The sequence below is a fragment of the Mirounga angustirostris genome, unplaced genomic scaffold (assembly GCF_029215605.1).
Source record: "Mirounga angustirostris isolate CCGP_5_RB_7025 unplaced genomic scaffold, mMirAng1.0.hap1 SCAF_2, whole genome shotgun sequence".
NCBI classification, from domain to species: domain Eukaryota; kingdom Metazoa; phylum Chordata; class Mammalia; order Carnivora; family Phocidae; genus Mirounga; species Mirounga angustirostris.
The window spans coordinates 181,951,607-181,973,886 of NW_026991710.1; the positions used below are offsets into that span (position 1 = coordinate 181,951,607).

The window sequence follows — 22,280 nt, forward strand, 5'->3', positions numbered from 1 at the left end:
GAAGAGTATATATAATATACCATTCCTTTATAACCAAAGAGTCTATAAAAATCTACGCAGGCTTACATATGATGAGCAAGTTACTGGAAGGCTTTGCAAGCACCCGGGAGAGTGGTGGCCTCAGGGCAGGGGGCCTGGGCAAGACACAGGCTCACTTGGAATTGCAGAACCTCTGTACAGTTTGACTTTCTCTTTTACTTGGAGCACAAATTTATTTATTTTTTAAGTTAAAAGCTATCTGGAGCTATTTTAGATCATACAGATTATTGCAAATACAAGACACCCTTTTATTTCTTTACCTTTTTTCTAAGGTAGAAAAAATGACAGAGGCATTTAGGCCTGGAGAGAGAGGGCCACTGTTCTGGCTTCTAACACCTATTCACCTTCAGCTGCCAGCTCAGGCCGAGGGAAAGGTTGGCAGACTTCAGTGACAGGTCAAGGGGAGTTATGAAACATGAGAAGGTCCTGGAAAAAATGAGAGATATCCCACGAGGGAAGGGAGATGCCTCTGGGAAAACTAAAAACAGTCAGCTGGAAAAAAAAAATCACTAGGGACAGAGATGGAAAACAAGACACATCAGGGCTGACATGAATAAGAAACAAGAAAAAAAATCTATTTACATACTCAAACAGTCCTATTACAGTCAACACTAACCAGCCAGAATCAAATATAATAACACACCTGTTTTTACAGCATAAAACCAACATAATTTACCATAACTGCAATTATTATCTGGAACAAAAGGGAAATTGTGAGGCAATTAACTGAATCCCCTAAAAGTGAGCATGCAGGTCTACAGATGCCTAAAATATTCACTGCATTAACTTCCGTCTTAGGCACAGAGAATACAAAGGCAGTCTTTTGTGACTGCAAACATTTTCACTAGGAAGCCGGGAAAACTTAAGTTTTGTTTGGTTTTGTGGCTCACTTTTTACCTCTCCACAACTGCCAGGATGTTTAATTTCGGAAATATTTAGAACTTAGAAATCGTTCAGCATGTTAAGCTAACCTATCATAATCTCACTGAGAAAGTACATAATGAAAAACTATAGAACCCCTCTCATTTCATCTCCTCCTTGAAGGAGGAGAGCAATGTTAATTTACACACGTCCTATTTCCAAAATCATCTGAAAATGTAATTTAACAGGTGTTGATTTTCACAGATCTTGTTCGTGTCAGAAAAGAGCTAGGGAGCACCAAGGCAAAAATTCTGCTCTCTATAAACAAAACAAACACACATCTGCTTAAACAGAATCAAAGTTATCAGACGCTCGTGTATTGAAATGTTAAGAGCAAAATGCCTAGTTCTCCAAAGAAAGCCTCGTTCTCTCAGAGCTTTCTTTCCTCAAGTATGTATCTCCTTAGAAAATTTCCGATAAGCAGCTGCAAGTTAATCAAGATGTCCCCCATGCACCACTCAACAGAGATGTATGCAAGACAAACCTGTATGGAAAATGACAGTGCTTTTCCTAAACCCTGAAGGAAGTCGGAGGTTTCGAAGCAATCCTTTGGCAGTCAGTCGTACGTGAATGGTGGATAAGGAGAATTTGGGAGACAACAACATGTCTTCAGAGCAGGTGAAAAGATTTCACAGAAGAAACAGCTTCCAGGGACTATCACATACTGTCTTTGTAAACTCAGTACTCTTCAAAGCCAAGAAATAACAGCGGGAGAAAACATGCCTACATAGCAAATGTCATTCCACTGCACATACACAAAAGGGAAAAAAACAAAACAAAACAAAAAAAACCCCAGAGCTATCCAAATGTTCCTGGCTTCCGTTTTCACTTCCAGATGTTGCCAAAACAATACACTTCCTCTGACTAAAATCTCCTGTAAGCAGATCCAGCAGTAAGCAGCCTCTGAATTACATCACACTGTACATGCTTAGAGGTTGTTATGGTTTTCATCAGAGATGGTAAAGGGGAGGAGAAAGTGGGTGGTCTTAGGAGCTTTATATAACAACCAATAAGGTCATGGATTCTCTCACTACTTGAAAGACTGCTAAGGGAAATTAACTACTTTGAGCACTGAATGCTTATTTAGGAATTAGGAGAAAATTAAGATTTCTTTTCAGTCATCTATATTCTGATTTTTAAAATTTTAATTATATTCACAGTGATGACACTGGCATTTTTTTCAAATATTTTGCATGTAAATCTATATATATACCCGATACTTCGGATACACTTTTTTTTAAAAAAATGGTTTTCAAGGGGCACCTGAGTGGCTCAGTTGTCAAGCGTCTGCCTTCGGCTCAGGTCATGGTCCCAGGGTCCTGGGATCGAGCCCCACATCGGGCTCCCTGCTCAGCGGGAAGCCTGCTTCTCCCTCTCCCACTCCCCCTGCTTGTGTTCCCTCTCTCACTGTGTCTCTGTCAAATAAACAAATAAAATCTTTAAAAAAAATAAAAATAAAAAAAATAAAATGGCTTCAAGTAATAGATGTTCCCAGGTATGGTTTTTTTTTGTTTGTTTTTTTTAAAGATTTTATTTATTTGACAGAGAGAGAGACAGCGAGAGAGGGAACACAAGCAGGGGGAGTGGGAGAGGGAGAAGCAGGCTTCCCGCAGAGCAGGGAGCCCGACGCGGGGCTCGATCCCAGGACCCTGGGTTCATGACCTGAGCCGAAGGCAGACGCTTAACGACTGAGCCACCCAGGTGCCCCTCCCAGGTATGGTTTTTAATAAAACTTCTATTAGTGGCAGATTGATAAAAGGTTCAACTTTAATAGTCATGTTCTGAGGACCTCACTAATCAACAACAACAAAAAAGGTTAACACAATTTCTCTACCAGATGTAATATAATAGTTCCAGAGGAATAAAATTAATCAGGCCACATTTTCAAGAAGAGACTTAACCGTTTTATCAATTGCATTTACGAAAAATCAGGTGGCCTCTCATAGTAATGTTTTGAGACTAGGAACAAGCTAGGATCTGTTTTATTTGGATCTGTTAAATGTTTATCTTGGTAGTTGTAAAAGTACATTAAAATATGATGGCAAAAACTAAAGGAAGATGAAGGTGTGGATGTAAGAAAAGTACCCCACAACATGCTTACTTAAGCAAAGGTAATATTAATAATCAGGAATAACCCAATAACCCTTTTTCCATTAAAAAAAAGAAAACGTGCAAAAAAGGATCTATGTTTGTTTCCAAGATTTCCTCAGAAAACAAGACTTAGAAATAAATTTAGAAAATGTTAGCTGTAAATAACCTCAAGTATTAAATGCTATTAAAAAGTACAGGGGGCAGCAACAGTTTCAGAAAGTCTACAGAACATTTAGGGTGTGAAGAGGGAAGGAGATGGGCAAGAAAGGACATTCTGAATAATTCTTTCTCCCTCTTCCTCAACTCCGGAGCCTATCATCTTAGAAACTGTCAATAAGAGACACAAACCCAAGTATCTTATCAAGGGTTACCTGTGGGAAAGATACAACTTGTTGATACACACAGGATGGATCTTGAAAACACACCGCACCCATGGCAACAGAAGCACAAATAACCAAGGAATTAAAGAAAACTACACTGAGATGTTGCCTTTTCACTTTATCACAGTTTATTATTAAACAATCACCCTTTTTCCAGATTCTGCATGAGTATGTCATAACCACCTCTCCTCCTGCCACTCTCCCCCCCCAAAAAAAACTTGTAACTAAAATATCAATCAGCGTTACAATCATAAATAGAATCAAATTAAATATTGGTGTTAAAAACAGACCTGATACCACCCCATTTCAGATGTCATGCAGTTTTTTGTTCGTTGTTTTGGGTTTTTTTTTGTTTTGTTTTGTTTGGCTTGTGAAGTAATAGCAAACTCTAGGCTATCCTGGTTCAAAGGGAAATCTTTTAGCCTAGACTACCGAAAAGAAGAAATTAGCAACGTGCCACCCACTCATCACATTCATTCAAGTTTTTACTTTATACTAAGCTATACCACATATATCAGAAGTAAACGTCGCTAATGGTCCTTTTAAACAGCAGAACAAGGAACTGTAAGAATAAAAAGTAGCAGTGCTAGTCGGCAAGTTAGAAGTCAGAGAGTAGTCCTTGCTTGTACAGTCAGGTACACGTACTTACGCGTGCGCCCACGCACACAAACAAAAGGTGTACTAGATAAAAGACTTAACAGCTCCCGCCGGGTTTTCACTTCTTTCCCAACACAGTCTGCCCTCTGGTGGCAAGCTAGCACAAGTGAGCGTTTTCATGAATAGTAACAGCCAACTCTTAGAACCCGGGTGCCTGGTACTCCCCTAAACACTTTATATATAGTCGGTCTTCTAAATAACTGAATGAGTGGTTAGTAGGGAGTTACAACTATTTTTATAGCATATATACTTTGGGGAGGGGTGGACAGGGAAGCACGGATTTAAAAATTGGCTCAAAAAGGTTCCTTTGATTACCTATTTGGTCAGTAATCACTTCTGTACTAGCTGTTGTCTCTGAAGTTACACCAAGTAGAGGAGAAGTACCTGAAGTGCCCATCTTTGTTATTATACAAAGTCCTAACTGAAGAGAATATCTAAAGATCACCAAGGACAGTAAAGAAAAATTTAAGGAACTTTTGTTACCTAAAAACAATGTTATTACAGGTATAGAAATTAGGAATAAGAGGAGTTTTTATGAGGGGCAGCAAAGCTTATGTTACGATGTCAAGTGGAAAAACAAAACCACGATTTAGAATTGTATGGACAGGGGCACCTGGGTGGCTCAGTCAGTTAAGCATCTGCCTTCGGCTCAGGTCATGATCCCAGGGTCCTTAATCAGCAATGGGGAGTCAGCTTCTTCCTCTGCCCCTTCCCCCCTCCTCATGTGTGCGCGCATGCTCTAATTTTTTAAAAAATAAAATTGTATGTATAGTAGGATCCCAATTTTAAAGAACAAGAAAAAATACTGAAGTATTAAAAAATAAATGTCAGCAACGCTGAGTTGGAGTAGGCAGGATTTTCAATTTCTTTGCCATAGGTTTCTCTATTTCCCCCCTTTTTAAAATAAAGATCACATAGTCCAAAAAATTCGACTTTTAAGTAAGTTGAAGTGACAGAATCGCTTTATAAAAAGAGTACAGAATTAAGCGGAGTTTCTATTAATGACACACATAAAAAAACAATAAAAATTGTGGAGAGTCTTTAGTAAGGCTTAATATACAAACAAAAAAAAGATGTGATATGGATGATGTAAGTGTTTGGCAGGTCAATATGTTATAGTATCCTAGTACATTCCAGAGAACCACAGATTCCACTGAGGCCTGTGTAGAACTGTGTGTGTGTATGTGTGTGTATGTGCACACATGGGTGCTTAATTAGACTCAATTTAGAACACAGTGATGTTATGATTCTAGATAGGATTCAAGCATAGGCTGTGCAGGGCTGCTTATAGGACTGATGTGTTTACTACTGATGATCATGAAGAATCTGCAGAAGATTAATATTTAAACCAGGGATTCAGGCATCTCTGCCCAATCTTCCCTAGAACTCCTACACCAGGTGTATCCATCTTAATGTTTATCTCCTACTGTCCCTAACACAACATGACTGCCACTTTCTTCATTTTTATGCCTCATAATCTTTACTGTCTTATGTTCAAATCTCTGTTCGAATCGTAGGAAGTTCAACTCAGGGTCCAATTTTTCCATAATGTCCTCTTCCTTAGTAGGAAGAAGAATGCCTATATTGTGACTATTTTAAAATTCACATAAAACAATTATAAAAAAATTTTAGCCTCCACCTACCCATAAAGATTATAAGTTCTCCAACATCAGTGACATTGCCTTTTATTTCTTTGGTCTCCAAAAAGTGAAAGATGTTTTGTTTTACTCATGTAAAATGTTTTTAAAAACAAAAACCCATCTTCACTGCAGAATATTTCTTAAAAAGTTAAATCACCTATGTATCATAATGCTCTGTAACCAGTTTTTAAACTTAATGCAAGATTAATAAACTTAGTAAACTTAAAAACTTCTCACTTATCTTCCCAAGGCATTAGCTAACCCTCTATAATGCTTTTTAATGGCTTTAAAATTGTCAATGAAATGTCAGTGAACATAAACAAGTGGTTTAACTTAAACAGGGGTTCATTTTTTTTTAAATGATTTTATTTATTTATTTGACAGAGAAAGACACAGCGAGAGAGGGAACACAAGCAAGGGGGAGTGGGAGAGGGAGAAGCGGGCTTCCCGCTGAGCAGGGAGCCTGATGCGGGGCTCGATCCCAGGACCCTGGGATCATGACCTGAGCCGAAGGCAGACGCTTAACCGACTGAGCCACCCAGGCGTCCCTAAACAGGTGCTGTTTAAATCATTCAGTTTGTTTCCAATTTTCCTTCTTTCTAAATAATTCTGAAAGTCAAAATAAAAAAAAAAATCAGTATTTTCCCTTTAAACAATTCTGATAAATGGAATTCCTGGGTAGACGACTTTTGTTCTATGTCCCCACAGTGCCTCCAGAAAGGCTGTTATAATTTATATACCCTCAGTAATATGTATGTGGTACCTGTTCCTCACTCATTCACCATTACCAGGTATTACTCTTAAAAATATACAAGTACTGAGAGCACATTATTTTAATTGGCCACTTGTAAACTTTTTCAGGTCTCCTAGCCCTTCATACTTTTTCTTTTGTGTCTGTCCATCTACATTTCTATTGCAGGGTCATCTTTACTTGCTGGTTTGAAAAAGCTCTATCTGGAATAAATGCGTTACATATCTTGTCCCAGTTTGTTGTTTGCTATTAATACTATTTACAATTTTTGAGACATAACTGATGGAGAACATATTAGTTTCAGGTGTACAGCATGATTCAATACTTGTATAGATTGAAAAATAATCACCACGATAAATCTACTTATGGTTAACATCCATCACCACATTTACAAAGTTTTTGACAAAAGGGAAGTCTAAAACTTTTGTTGTCATAATTATTAATCTTTTCTTTTGTACTAATGTTCCTAGAAAAAGGCCTTTTCTATCTAAGTCTATATTCTTAGCGCTCTTATCATTCTACTTTTTGTTTAAAGGTTCCATCAATATGGAATACTTTTGCATGTAGTGTGTGAAGTAGGAACCTAGCTCCTGCTGAAAAGATAGCCTTTGGCCCAACAAGATTTGCTAAATAATCTACACTTTTCCCTGATGTGAAACCCTAAATTTATCACATATCAAAACAAAATCTGCTTTTTCAGTACAATGAAAGTTATAATCATAAACCAACACTGAAAGACAGGCTCATCCCTTTTTTCACCAGGGGAAATGCTGGCTACACCAGGATTATGTCATCAGAGCAGGTTTGCAACTCTCAACTGTTTCCCAACACTTGGAAATGGTGGGGGGTGGGGGTGGGGAGGAGTACTAAAAGCAACCCTATCCTCTTGTGCTGTATTTAGTAAATGGGTATGCAAGGAGCAGTGCATTTTCTAGTCTCCAAGGCAGACACCATGGCTCCTGAGCCTGATGATCTCAGGTAAAACAGTCAGGGGGCTGGATAAATACATCTCTCATGCTTTGGTATCCCAAACAGCTTTAATGTGCGGTAGAACCAAGGTAATTATAGTATGTGGTATGTGTGACATCTTCCTTATAAACAGTAAACCAAGTTTTATTTAGAATCACTGTTGGCCAAAATCTTTTAGCATCAGATTCTTTAAATAAATTACAGCAGCTAGACCCCATGAGGATGGTTCTTGACTTTAAGTGGCTTTTCCTGCTTGCTTTAAGGATTTAAAGTAATTCAACATCCTGCAAAAGAACTCAGAATAAGCCACTAGAATCCTAAGAACAATGTGAAGGATTCTCATCATCACCATCCCTAGTAGGAGAAGCGGCTACTATTTGAAAGCTTTTTATACAACAATTCTATGAAGTCAAATTTACTCCTATCCTGGGAATTATTCCTAGAACATTCCCATATTCCCAAATGAGAAATTTGAGACTTGGAGAGGCTTAGCAACCAGCCTAAGGTCAGGACACAAGCAGAATGTGACAAGACTAAGATTCAAACCAATATTCAACACCTCAAAAGTTTATTCTCTTTCTACTCCTATTGTCTTATGAAATAATGGAAGTGTCTTTGAAGTAACTGATGAAAAGTTAAGCTAGAACAGGGACATACACTTTTCAACTATTACATTAGCCACAATTTAAAAATAATACCCAATTGTTGACCAGAGTATGATGAAGCCAACATTGTTGCAATCATGGTATAAAAGGGATATGGGGCTTTTGGAAAACAATTCACTTATTTGAGTGAAATGACTACAAATACATAGGTTTTGATTTCCTTAAACTACTTTCAAGAATCTATCCCAAGAAATTTCCCCCAACTTTCCCAAGTGAGAATTGCCCAATCATAGAATCATTTATGTATATGTGATAGAGGTACCTCAAATATTTAAGAGGAATAGTTAAAAGTTTCTGCATATGCTAAATGTCAATAGAAGTGATTATTCATGTTAAGCAACAAAACAGGACAGTTATCTGAATTTATTTAAAATCACAAAATTAAAAAAAAAACTAAGGGGTGATATATAAGCTAAACTTTTTCGAATTTAGCAAACTGCTACAATTAAGTGGCCATTTTACTACAGCAAAAGAATATGAAGAGATGGTCAGATTAATCTTCACCACTATTTGTGCTTAAAAAACAACTATCTCAAAGCCAAAGTACAATTATTTAAAATTTAATGCTTAGAGGAACGTATCTGTATGTGGAACAATGTCTTCTGTACCATCTAAAAGACGGTTTGCAAGCAGAATATGAAGAAAGTCAAGGTGCTTTGCAGTCATAGAATATTATAGCAGGGAGAAACCTTAGTGGTCAATCATTTCAATTACACAGGAAACTATTATCAGAGAGGTTACATGATCCACCCCAAGTCACTGGCTATTTCGACACAAGTTAACATCAAAGCTATTTCTCTAAAAGCCAACACACTGACTTTTCCTCAGTGGGCTCATCATAATACTAGGTTAGTCTTAAATAGGTAACCATCAACTAGAAAAATAAATGGAAAAGTCATGTTTATGATTTTTGAAAAAATGCATATTCATGCCACATAATCAAAATTAAACTGCAATGAAGACCCTTTAAAATACATCTTCTCCACTGCAATTATTACAACATTGATTATTAAGGGTTAATTGGAGACAGGAAGTCTCTGTCATATACCTCATTTCTGCTCCATAGATAAAGGCTTTGCCAAAGAAAACCACAACATGATTCATAATTTCCACTTCTTTTCTCATTTAATCAGGAGTTAATTTGTCAATCTGATAACCATACTTGTCAAGGGTTACTGATAATGTCAAAGGTCAATGATATGCTTCGGAAATAAGGCATGAGGTCAGTCCAACATTATGAAAAGGAAAAATGTCTAATGCTAATAGTTTATTGTAGAGAAGGGATAATATACTGGGATTATTTACAATGCCTATCAGAAAAAAATATCCTTTATAACAGTTTACATGATTATAGACTTGAGACATGAATGAAGAATGCCTTTCCATGTTTCACATTAATTGAGATTAAGACAGGCATATTAGATTTATTTAACCAGCACTTTTATTGTGACCAATATCAACAGCACCTTCCAAAGCATAGAAAAGTTGCATACAAATACCAAAAGAACTGTAAAACTTATATTTTGAAAATTACAAAAATTATTGAAGGAAACTGAAGCTCTAACTAAAAGGGAAGCCCTTCCATATTCATGGCTCAAAATACCTGATATTGTAAAAATGGCAATACACCACAAATTCATCCACAGATTCAACACAATCTCTACCAAAATCCCAGCTGACTTCTTTGCAGAAATGGACACTGACCCAAAAGTTCATATAGAAATTCAAAGAACCCAGAATAGGCCTAAGAATCTTGAAAACGAACAAGTTAGAAAATTCACACTTCCTGATGTCAAAGCTTATTATATACCACACTAAGCAACAGTGTGGTATTAGCAAAGAGAGACACATAGATCCATGCAATAGATTTGAGAGTCCAGAAATAAATTCTTACATTTATAGGCAACTTTTTTTAACAAAGATGCCAAGACATTTCAATGATGGAAAGGTTATTGTTTTCAACAAATGGTGCTGGGACAACTGGATATCTACATGTAAAAGAATGAAGCTGGACCCTCTATTTCATTTACAAAAATTAACTTAAAATGGATCACAGGCCTAAGTCTAAGAGCTTAAAGTATAAAAATCTTATAAAAAAATATAGACATTGGGCTCCTGGGTGGCTCAGTTGGTTAGGCGACTGCCTTCGGCTCAGGTCATGATCCTGGAGTCCCTGGATTGAGTCCCGCATCGGGCTCCCTGCTCGGCAGGGAGTCTGCTTCTCCCTCTGACCCTCCTCCCTCATGTGCTCTCTCTCAAATAAATAAATAAAATCTTTAAAAAAAAAAAAAAGAAAATATAGACATAAATCTTTATGACCTTGCATCAATCAATGGCTTCTTCCACAGAACATCAGAATCAGAGAGAGGATCAAGGTGGCCAAGTAGGAGAATCCTGAGCTTACCTCCTCCCCCAGACACATCAAGCCTTCAACTACATATACGACAACTCTCTGAGAATGCCCTCAAGACTAGCAGAACAGCTCTTCCACAGACAAAGCTATAAAGGAAAAGCAACATCAAGAAGGACAGGAGGGGTAGAGACACAGTTTCTATGGGACCCATACCTCCAACACAACAATACACAAGAAGGAGGGCTATCACAGGCCCAGAGATCCTCCCTGAGGAGCAAGGGGTTCAAGCCCCACATTGGGCACCTCTACCCTGAGGGCCTGGCACCCGGAAACGAGTCCCTCATTGAATATCAATGAGGCTGAACTCTGGGAGAACTGGAGGGCTACAGAAAACCAAGATTCCATTCTCAAAAGGCCTGTGCACAAACTTACTTGCTCTGAGACATAGCAAAGCAGCAGTTTGAAAAGCACCTGGGCCACACATGAATGAGATTTGCTGACTAATTTTAGGGTATGTGCTGAAGGAGCAGGGATCTGCAGGAATTTCTCCATGACAGAAGTGCTAGCTGGTGCCATTTCTTGCCCTCCTGTCTAGCTGGCCTAACACTGGTGGGTACCAGTTCTAACACTCTCCATCTACACTACCAGCACCACTTGCCCTACCCCACACTCCTCTGTGGAGGTACCATATTCAACACACCCATAACAGAAGACAAAGTGACTCCAGCCCTACCTCACCCAGCAGGAGAACCCTGATGGGACCAGTCTCGCCCCACGATCCAAGAAGCTTTTACATGCAACACCAGTAGGCAGCCTCAGACAGAATGATGCCCTGCTAAAGCAGCTCCTGCCAGGAATTGGAAGGGGACCAGCCCTACCCACTGGTTTGTCCACAAAAATAGTGATCAAATGAAAGAGGAATGAACACAAAGCCCAAAAAAGGAGACACCATGGAATGCCTGATTCTGATGACCAGGGGGGACTGTGCTTCCGGGCCCCATAGGACACTTTCTACATAAAGCCAATCCTTCAAGACCAGGAGACATAACTGATCTACCTAATACACAGAAACGAACATAGATAGGCAAAACAAGGAGACAGGAATATCTTTCAAACAAAGGAACAAGACAGAACCTCAGAAAAAGAACAAAGATAAGCCATCTATCTGATAGAGAGATCAAAATAATGTTCATAAATACATCTAACAGAAGAGAAGTATGGAGGAACAGAGGGAGAACTTCAACAAGGAGATAGCTAACTTAAATAAAACAACAACTATAGCTCAGAATGCAATAACTGAAATGAAAAACACACTAGAGAGAATCAACAGCAGATGAGAGAATGCAGAAAAACAGATTAGTGACCTGGAAGACAGAAGAGTGGAAATGATCCAAGCTCAACAGCAAAAAGAAAAAAACATTTTTTAAATGAGGATGATTTCAGAAACCTATATGATAATATCAAGCATATTAACATTTGTATTCTGGGGTCCCAGAAGGAGAAATGACAGAGAAAGGGACACAAAACTTATTTGAAGATATAATGGCTCAAAACTTTTCTAACCTGAGGAAGGAAGCAGACATCCAGGTCCAGCAAGCACAGAGAGCCCCAAACAAGATGAACCTCAAGAGGTTGACAAGAAAACACATTAATAATTAAATGTAAAAAATGAAAGATAAGGAGGGGCACCTGGCTGGCTTAGTGGGTAAAGCATGCAACTCTCGATCTCAGAGGTGAGAGTTCAAGTCCCATGTTGGCTGTAGAGATTACTTAAAAATAAAATCTTTTAAAAAATGTAAGATAAGGAGAGAATCTTAAAAGCAGCAAGAGGAAAGCAATTAGTTACATACAAGGGAACCACCATTAGACTATCAACTGACTTTGCAGCAGAAACCTCAGGTCAGAAGTAAGTGGCATGCTATATTCAAAGTCCAAAAAGAAAAAAATTCTACAACCAGAAGACTCTCCCCAGCCAGATTATCATTCAGAATTGAAGAAGAGATAAAGTTTCCCAGACAAACAAACATCAAAGGAGTTCATCACCATGAAGTTGGCCTTACAAGAAATATTAGAGACCTTTTTTTAAGAAGAAAAGGTCATGGGGTACCTGAGTGACTCAGTCAGTTAAGTGTCCGACTCTTGATTTTGGCTCAGGTCATGATCTTGGGTTGTGGGATTGGCCTTGTGTCAGGCTCTGCACTCTGCTTGAGATTCTCTCTCTTCTTCTCCCTCTGCCCCTCCCCCTGCTCACACATGCTCGTGCTCTAAAATAAATAAATCTTAAGGAAAAAAAAAAGAAAAGGTCATAACCAGAAGAAAATAATGAAAGAAAAAAAACTCTCACTGGTAAAAGCACACATATGGTAAAGATAGTGGGTCAATCACTTATAAAAATAGTATAAAGATTAAAAGACAAAGGCAATAAAATCAATTGTATCCACAATAATTATAGCAGGTATACCAAAATAAAAAGATGTAAAATATGACATCAAGTACATCAAACACTGAGAGAGAGGGAGTAGAAATATAGTGCTTAAAATGTTCAAACTTAAGTAACCACCAACTTAATATAAATTGCTATATATATAGGGTGTTATATATAAATCTCACGATAACCACAAACCAAAGACCTATAAGAGATAAGCAAAAAATAGAGAAAGAAATCCAAACAGAACACTAAAGAATAACATCAAAACACAAGGGAAGAGAGCAAGAGAAGGAGAAGGCAACAGAAAAGAACTACAAAAACAACAAAATGGCAATAAATACGTATCTCAATGATTACTTTAAATGGATTAAATGCTCCAATCAAAGACATAGGCTAGTTGAATGGATGAAAAAACAAGACCCATCTATATGTTGCCTACAAAAGACTCCCTTCAGACCTAAGGACACACATACTAAAAGTGAAGGATAAAAAAAAATATACCATGCAAATAGAAAAAGAAATCTGGGATAGCAATACTCATATCAGACAAAGTAGACTTTACAACAAAGACTAACAAAGAAGGGAATTACATAACAAAGGGATCAATCCAACAAAAACAATTTAAAAATTATAAACATCAATGCACCCAACATAGGAGCACCTAAATAGACAAAGCCAATATTAACAGACATAAAGGGAGAAATTGACAATAGTATAATAAGATCAGGGGACTTTAACACTCCACTTACATAAGTAGGTATCATTCAGACAAAAATCAGTAAGGAAACAGTAGCCTTAAAATTACAGGCCACCATCCCTGGTGAACATCGATGCAAAAATCCTCAACAGTATGTTAGAAAACCAAATTCAACAATACATCAAAATGATCATACACCATGATCAAGTGAGATTTATTCCAGATGTGCAATGGTGGATCAACATCCACAAATCAATCAACATGATACACCACCTTAACAAAATGAAGGATAAATATCTAATGATTATCTCAATAGATGCAGAAAAAGCACCTGACAAAATTTAACATTGATTTATGATAAAAACTCTGAAGAAAATGGTTATACAGGGAATATACCTCAGCATAATAAAGGCCATATATAACAAACTCACAGCTCACATCAATACTCAACAGTAAAAAGCTGAAAGTTTTCCTCTAAGAGCAGGACTAAGACAAGGATGCCCACGGTCATCACCTTTATTCAAAACATTACCAGGAGTCAACCCAAAATGGTTTAAAGACCTAAATGTAAGACCTGAAACAATAAAGTTAAAAGAAAACATAGTCTTATCAATTTTTTGAATCTGTCTCCTCAGCAAAGGGAAATAAAAGAAAAAATAAATAATTAGAACTGTATCAAACTAAAAAGCTTTGCACAGCAAAGGAAACCATTAAAAAATGAAAAGGCAACACACTGAATTGGAGAAGATATTTACAAATGATATACCCAATAATGAGTTAATATCCAAAATATATGAAGAACTTACACAACTCAACACCAAAAATGAAACAAAACCAAGAGTCCTATTAAAAAATGGGCAGAGGAACTGAATAGACATTTTTCCAAAGACATATAATAGATGGACAACAGATACATGGAAAGATGTTCAACATAACTAATCATCAGGGAAATGCAAGTCATAACCTCTATGAGATATTACCCTACACCCATCAAAATGGCTCTTACTGAAAAGGCAAGAAATAGCAAGTATGGGTGAGGATGTGAGGAAAAGAAAACCTTCATACACCATTGGTGGGAATGTTCACTGGTGCAGCCACTATGGAAAACAGTATGGTGGTTCCTCAACAAATAAAAAACAGAAAGCATACAATCTAGCAATTCCACTTTTGGATATTTATCTGAAGAACATGAAAATGCTAATTTGAATAGATATATGCACCCCTATGTTCAGTGCAGCATTATTTGCAATATCTAAGTGGAAGTAACCTATGTGCCCATCGAAAAATGAATGGATAAAGAGTATGTGGTATAGATACATGATGGAATATTACTTAGCCATAAAAAAGAATGAGATTTTGCCATTTGCAATAACACAGATGGACCTAGAGGGTATTACCCTAAGTGAAACAAGTCAGACAGGTAAAGACAAACACCATATGATTTCACTTACATGTGGAATCTAAAAAACAAAAGAAATGAACAAATAGACTCAGAAATTCAGCTGACCCTTGAGAAATCCAGGAGTTAGGAGTGCTGACACTCCCCCTCAGTTGAAAATCTGTATACAAATTTTGACTCCCCTAAAACTTAACTATTAGATTACTGTTGACTGGAAGGCTTACTGATAACATAAAGAGTGTAGTAACACACATTTTGTAGGCTATATGTATTATATACTATATTCTTACAATGAAGTAAGCTAGAGAAAAAACGTTAATAAGAAAATCATAAGGAAAGAAAACACATTTAGAGTACTGTACTGTATTTATTGAAAAAAGTTCATGCATAATGGACCCACGCAGTTCAGACCCATGTTGTTCAGGGGTCAACTGTACAAGAACAAAGTGGTGGTTGCCAGAGGGAAAGGTGGTGGGGGAATGGGCAAATAGATGAAAAGGTATAAACTTCCAGTTATAAAATAAATACATCACAGGCATGTTAAGTACAGCACTGGGAATATAGTCAATAATATTTTAATACTTTTGTATTAAATTGTGTGGTGATAGACTTATTGTGATCATTTTGCTATGTATATAAATGCTCACTGTATCCTATACCTCAAATATTGTATGTCAACTATACTTCAATTAAAACAACAACAACAAAGGCTTAAGTGACAAAAGAAAGAAATCAATTAACTGGACCTCACCAAAATTGGAAATATTAATGCTTCAAATGGCCCTATTAAGAAAGTGAAAAGAGTGGAAGAAAATATTTGCAAATCATCTTTCTGATGAGGATCTGGTTATTCAGGTTATATATAAAGAACTCCTACAATGCCAACAATACAAATAATTTTTAAGTGGGCAAAAGATTTGAATAAATGTTACCCCAAAGGAGACCTACAAATGGCCAATAAACACATGAAAAGATGCTCAACATTATTAGCCATCAGGGAAATGCAAATCAAAACCACAGTGAGATACCACCTCATCCCTATTAAAATGGCTATAAGAAAGAAAGATAAAATCAAGTGTTGGCAAGAATGTGAAGGAACTAGACCTCTCATACACTGTGGTGGAAATGTAAAATGGTGCAGTCACTTCAGAAAACATTCTGGAAGTTTCTCAAATAGAGTTCATCTAGCTTTCTATTAAAGGTCATCTGATTTTCTAACATAAAATCACTCTACAGCATATTAGCTAGATCTCTTTTTCTCCCAAATACCAGGATGTACTAGAAATTTAAAACAAAAGAAAATAAAAATCTCAATGTGTATAGAATAGTTTTTGTGTTTTTTTTAAATTAGAAAAGATTTAGTAAAAATACATTCAAACTCAGGCTATGGGGAACCTTTAGAATTTAAATCACTCTGGATGGTTGAGTCTTCCTTAGTTTTAAGAACTTACAAAAGGTTAACAATTATAATTCCCTCACACATCCCTGTTTGATTAAGCTGAGAAACTGGACATAGCTTGGAAACATCAAGGATATTAGTTATTCCCCTTATTAATATATCCACCCTACTTTCTTTAATTACTTCCTAACTACAGGGCCTCACAAACTTATACCTCCTGCCTAGCTTCCTGAAGAGAAGGCCCTGTTCATCTCTGGCTCAGTATTGTACCCTTAGCACCGAACATGGTCACAAGAATGATACACTGTAGTCAATGTGCTATAAGTCCTTTCTCCCTTTTAAATTGCTGTTCTAATCTTCAATGCATTTAGAAGCCACATAACTGTCTTATAAATGAGTATTCAATGAGACAATGCAGTAATATATGGGGGCTGGTTAGCTATAGATCAAATATAGGAACTGTAGTGAATACATTTCATGAATCTTTATGGCTTCTCAAGAGACAAAACTTAAATTCCCAGTTGTGCTTCATTGTCAATAGACAATCCATTATCTAAATGGGTGAAGCTGTTTTAAAGACCGATGCAGGTTTGTTCAGTAGAAGTGTAAAAAAGAACAGAAAAATGTTAATCTGAACCGTTAAAAGGTGTTAAAACCTGATGCTGAGATTTAGCAATGGAAGACTATACAATTTTAAAAGAGCATTTATTGCAGAAAAAAGCATATTCTCCATTTTAGATCACATTTTAAAAAATCATTTTAAAAAACTAAAATTATCTGTTATTAATAAAATGTCCTTTTGTGTCTGATCGCTTGTTAATCATGCTGACCAAGTTTTAGCCTATGCTGATCCAAGCCATAAGCAGCTAAGTTTGTGCCACAACTGAAATTCTGTTTTAAGCCAAATAGTGAAAAAAATCACTGTAAATATATTTAAATACTTGCAATGATAACATGACTTTACAGATTCTTTTTTTTCCTCCCTTCATATTTAAAGTTGTCACTTACCCACATTAAAAGCTGTAAATAGATTTTTTCTTGAGGGACCTAAAAAACAAAAGAAATATTTGTAAATTACACATTTTGAGTGAAATAGCACACAAAAATTAGCCATTTAAAAACATTTTCAAAAACAATCCATTATCTAAATTTTAGGTTCCAGATGAGAAATACCACTGAAATACAATTAACTTTATCAAGTATATTCTAGGTATAAAATATTCCAAATAACATCAGGATGAGTGTTTAAGGGTGATATGAATCCATTGCCACAAATTAAATAGGATAGGAAAACTAGAGTATTTTTTCAGTCAAGAACAGCCGGAGTGCAAATGTTAACAGTACTGAATTTACACCCATATTACACAGTTGATGTCATTCCACTGCTGACAGAGCAAAATAGGCAGGGTATTTATGAAAGACAGTCCCTAGTGTGTGATTTCTAAATTGCCAGGCATTAAATCCAATTCACTTGCTATTCAGCTAGGATGGAAAGAATACTGAAGCTGCTTCTCCAAACTGACACAATATGAAACACAACCAGGGGATCCTTTTGCAATGTGTATGTATATCAAATCACCAAACATACTACAATTTTATTTGTCAATTATGCATTAATAAATCTGACCAAAAATACAAGTAGTGGTAATACGTACAGAGCTACAAAGATAAGTCACTAGAACAAAACAAGGAGCACTTCTACTTGACCAGAGATGGTCATTTCTAGAGCATCATCATCTGCAGATTACTAGTTAGAACAGCTGCCACATTCTACCTATCTGTAGAATTTCACAGAGACCATAATCTCTTAAAATATGTGGCCATTAGGGGGGGCACCTGGGTGGCTCAGCTGGTTAAGTGTCAGACTCTTGGTTTCAGCTCAGGTCATGATCTCAGGGTCATGAGATCGAGCCCCATGTCAGGCTTTATGCTTAGGAGTCTGCTTGAGATTCTCTCTCCCTCTCCCTCAGCCCCTCCCACTGTGCTCCCTCCCTCTCTGTCATTCTCTCTCTCTCTCTCAATAAATAAATAAATAAATAAATAAATAAATAAATAAATAAATAAATAAATAAATAAAATCTTCTAAAAAAATATGTGGCCATTATAAATGAAAATCATTCATCCCCACTCAAGTAAAATGTTTGTGATACAAAAGCCTGCAAATTCAACAGCAAGATGTATTAGAAAACTGGAGTTCCCTATTCCATAATGTTATCAATGGAATCACAGAGTTCCAATTCTCTGGAAGTTATTTAGCATCAAAGTCTGACATCCCTTTTCAGTTACTGGTGTATGTGTAGATGCCGGGGCCTTATCATCATTAATAAAAATTGCAGATTTACATACTGATGTCATTCCAGCAAGAATGTCATTCCAGCAATGGGTAATCTGATGCATTAGAAACTTATTTAAGGGGCACCGGGGTGGCTCAGGTCATGATCCCAGGATCCTGGGATCGAGCCCCACGTCGGGCTCCCTGCTCAGCGGGGATCTTACTTCTCCCTCTCCCTCGGCCTGCTGCTCCCCCTGCTGGTGCTCTCTCTCGATATCTGTCAAATGGATAAATAAAATCTTCAAAAAAAAATAAAATAAAATAAAAAGGCTAATTCTTACAGGCCAAAAAAAAGGGGTTCTTAACTACAACTCAGGAGCATAACCTACTGACCTGTAATTTCCCTTGAATGTAAGGTAAATCTGAGTTGTGTGAAAGTCAAATGACTGCTTGTAAATGGTGTCATCGAGGCAGATATTCTTGTTATATTTGACAATATGTTATCTGACCAGTTTTGCATACTTCTCTTGCCTCCTTATCAGTTCACTCACACAAACCATTGTGCTGTTTTCATTAACTCCTGTCTTCTAATTGAAATTGTCTATTAAGAATATATTTGCTATCTATTTTTCCTTTGTTTTTATGACTAATAGAAATCAAGAAAATTCATTAGCTATATCTTAACCTAGATATCAGGGTAAGGGATATACATATTTTTTATTCCCCCCCGTCTGCCAAAATCATTAATTGTCTCTTACTCTGTAACTAAGCAATTTCCTTCTGTTAAAACTGAAATACTGGAAAATACTTTTCCTGTTATTGATAAGATGGTTATATCCCAGAGTGACTATAGTAGCTGAGATCTACTAGTAGTGTAAATAAAATACTTTTCTTAAAAAAACTAACACACACCACCCCGAATATGGGTCACATATTCTATTTCAAGTTTCTCATTCATAATTCTTTCAGTTAAGCAGTCTTTCAATTCACTAAGCACGAATCCAACTTCTAATGTGCTTGAAAATCCACTTCAGATTTGGTGATAAATTGCATGAAAACATTGTATAGTAAGTATATACCACACATTTTGTAAACCTGAAAGTTCTTCACAGCCAAAGCAATTACTAAGTGAGTAATACAAAGAGGGAGACCAGAAAGAACAGAAAAAAAAAGAACATGGTTTGGACCAAAGGTGGGAAGTAAATTATTCATTTCTATCTCATGGTTCTAGATCACTATCTTAGAATAATTTAACTCTGGAAGTCTCATTTATTTTTACCTTATACCTGTGTTTTATCTCTTGATTTATGGGCATTAAGTTTTAACTACAGAACCTACGGACTCTCAGAAGATATCCTTTATGGTAAAAATGTAGTGTGTGTCTTTTTTCAGAGAGACTCTTTGTAAATAACCGTTCAAAGTCCTATGAACCTCGCTGCCAAAATTTAACTCTCTGCAATGAGGAACATACCTTTTGGAGGAGTTTTTAGTAAGTGTGCATGAGCTCTGGATACCAAAGGCTTCAAATATAAGGATCCTGAGGAACCATTCTGAAATGCTGGTTTGGGAGGTTTTTCCTCATACTTGATGACTGTAGCATTACCAGCTGCAATAAGAGAGAAGAGTACATTTCATTTTATAGATAAATATAGCATCAATTTTCCACAACTTATTCCTTCCTTCATGAATCAGTAAGTGCTCACTAAGCACCTACAACGTGCGAGACATGTAGCTCCTATCCGCAGAGATGCAAGGTAAATGCTACATCCAGAGTGACCGTATGGAAAAAAAAGAAACAACCCAAAAAACAAAAACACAAAGTGACTATACATCCTGGCATAATCCAAGTTGATGTATCTTGTCCAGTTGAACTTTCATCCCAAATAAAAGTTGGAAGATAAATTCTATGGCCATCCCGTGCCATGTAATAAGCATGCCCAAGGTGCAGGGATGAAGAGCATCCATCTCCATGAGGACAAGGCAGATGTGTCAATAAGCTAATAATAATAATAATAAACACAGGCAGCCAGCTGTGCTACTAATGTGAGAACAATAACACACAAATTCCTTGGTAGCTACAAAGCTGAGATCTGGTTCTGCTCCTCCCCTGTTCCAGCCAGGAGGTAAAAACTCTCACATCTGCCCTGGAACAGAGGTGCCTAAGTCCCAAAGTGAACACATAAAAGCAAAGCCCACCTAAATAATGAAAAGCACCTCTGATGTGGCAGGTCAATCTTTCCTCTCTACTCACATGGGAATCCTCCCAGAAAGAAACCACAAATCGTTTCCAGGCACTAAAAGAATGACTCAACAATTTTTGGAGAAACTGTGGTGCTCGCCAACTCTGCTTAGGCTGTGCTCTGAAATTCTGAGTCCACTACAGTTAACTAGGCCAAGGGCGCTGCCGCAGAAGCAGACCTACAATATTTTCCAGGAAACCTGTCAGGATCAAAGTTAGAGGGAAAAATTAAGTGTAACAGGCCCATGAACCCTGCAAAGGGCACTTGCCATTTTGCTACAGTCTCTGATTTTGCCTCCGGTTCTTCATTAGGACCCAGGAGACAAACTTAGCACGTCAATGGACAGTGAGACTTCAGAATAAAGGACACAGCTTTAAAAAAATAATGGTGATCATTCACAACTGGTTGATTTCTATCAGAACCACAAACTGAAACCATGGAGAAACAGTTATAGCAAAGCCTGAAGTAGATGTTTGCTTACTCTTATTTCTGCTTTTGCCCAGTAATGACCAAAGCCCTTCAGCATCAAAAAACTAAGCATCAAAACAAACAAACAAAAACTAAGTGTCTTTCAGTTGCTTGAGGCAACTGTGTAGCCCGTATTTATATAGGTTCTTCCAAAATTGTGCATTTCCTCTTCACGTTTATGGCTGGCTTCCCGTTGGATTATAAAGGGAAACCAAACCTTCTATAGAATTCTTAAGATTTGTATTTGTCTTTTGGGGCAGGGAAAAGGGCAGAGGACAAGGAAAGGAACAGGGCTTGTTTCCTACACTCTGAACTCCAAATGAGAATGCATTTTCATATTATGTTTTCACTGAAGGAATTATTTGATCCATAATGAGGTCCTAGGAAATAGTGTTCCTCTGCTACGGTATAGTTAAGTGGGCTTTGTGGCTACTTTAGGAATGTAACACCATTACCATCATTTATTTCAGTGTTTAGGGCAGGGGGAGTCTACATTTTAAAATCTCAGAAGCATCAAAACCCTCATAGTGAAGGTTTGAAAAATAGTACCAGCACCAGGCGCCTGGGTGGCTCAGTTGTTAAGCGTCTGCCTTTGGCTCAGGTCATGATCCCAGGGTCCTGGGATCGAGCCCCGCATCCGGCTCCCTGCTCAGTGGGGAGCCTGCTTCTCCCTCTCCCACTCCCCCTGCTTGTGTTCCCTCTCTCGCTGTGTCTCTCTCTGTCAAATAAATAAAATCTTTAAAAAAAAAATAAAAAGGAAAAAGAAAAATAGTACTAGCATGTAAAGATCGAAACAAATGACTGCAAACCTCATTAAGTGGTATTAAAAAAAAAATTAGCAGTAATGGACCTAAGAAAAAAAAAATCAGCATTTCCTTAAAACACCATTCTAAATTCACCATTCTCTGTAA

The 22,280-nt window shown here is 37.2% G+C and overlaps 1 protein-coding gene across 4 annotated transcripts in view; it reads right to left on the reverse strand.

Moving 5' to 3' along the window:
• MTUS1 (microtubule associated scaffold protein 1) overlaps positions 1–22,280 on the reverse strand; it is a 167,632-nt gene that overhangs the window by 51,982 nt on the left and 93,370 nt on the right. For 3 of the 4 annotated variants that reach the window (XM_064585618.1, XM_064585619.1, XM_064585617.1), the window contains 2 exons: positions 20,133–20,267; positions 17,398–17,436 (listed from right to left, as the gene is read on the reverse strand). In XM_064585618.1, the coding sequence (XP_064441688.1) occupies positions 17,398–17,436; positions 20,133–20,267 (174 nt within the window). Of the gene's footprint in view, positions 1–1,444; positions 1,885–17,397; positions 17,437–20,132; positions 20,268–22,280 lie in introns of those variants that run through there. The other variant, XM_064585620.1, reaches the window with a different exon arrangement.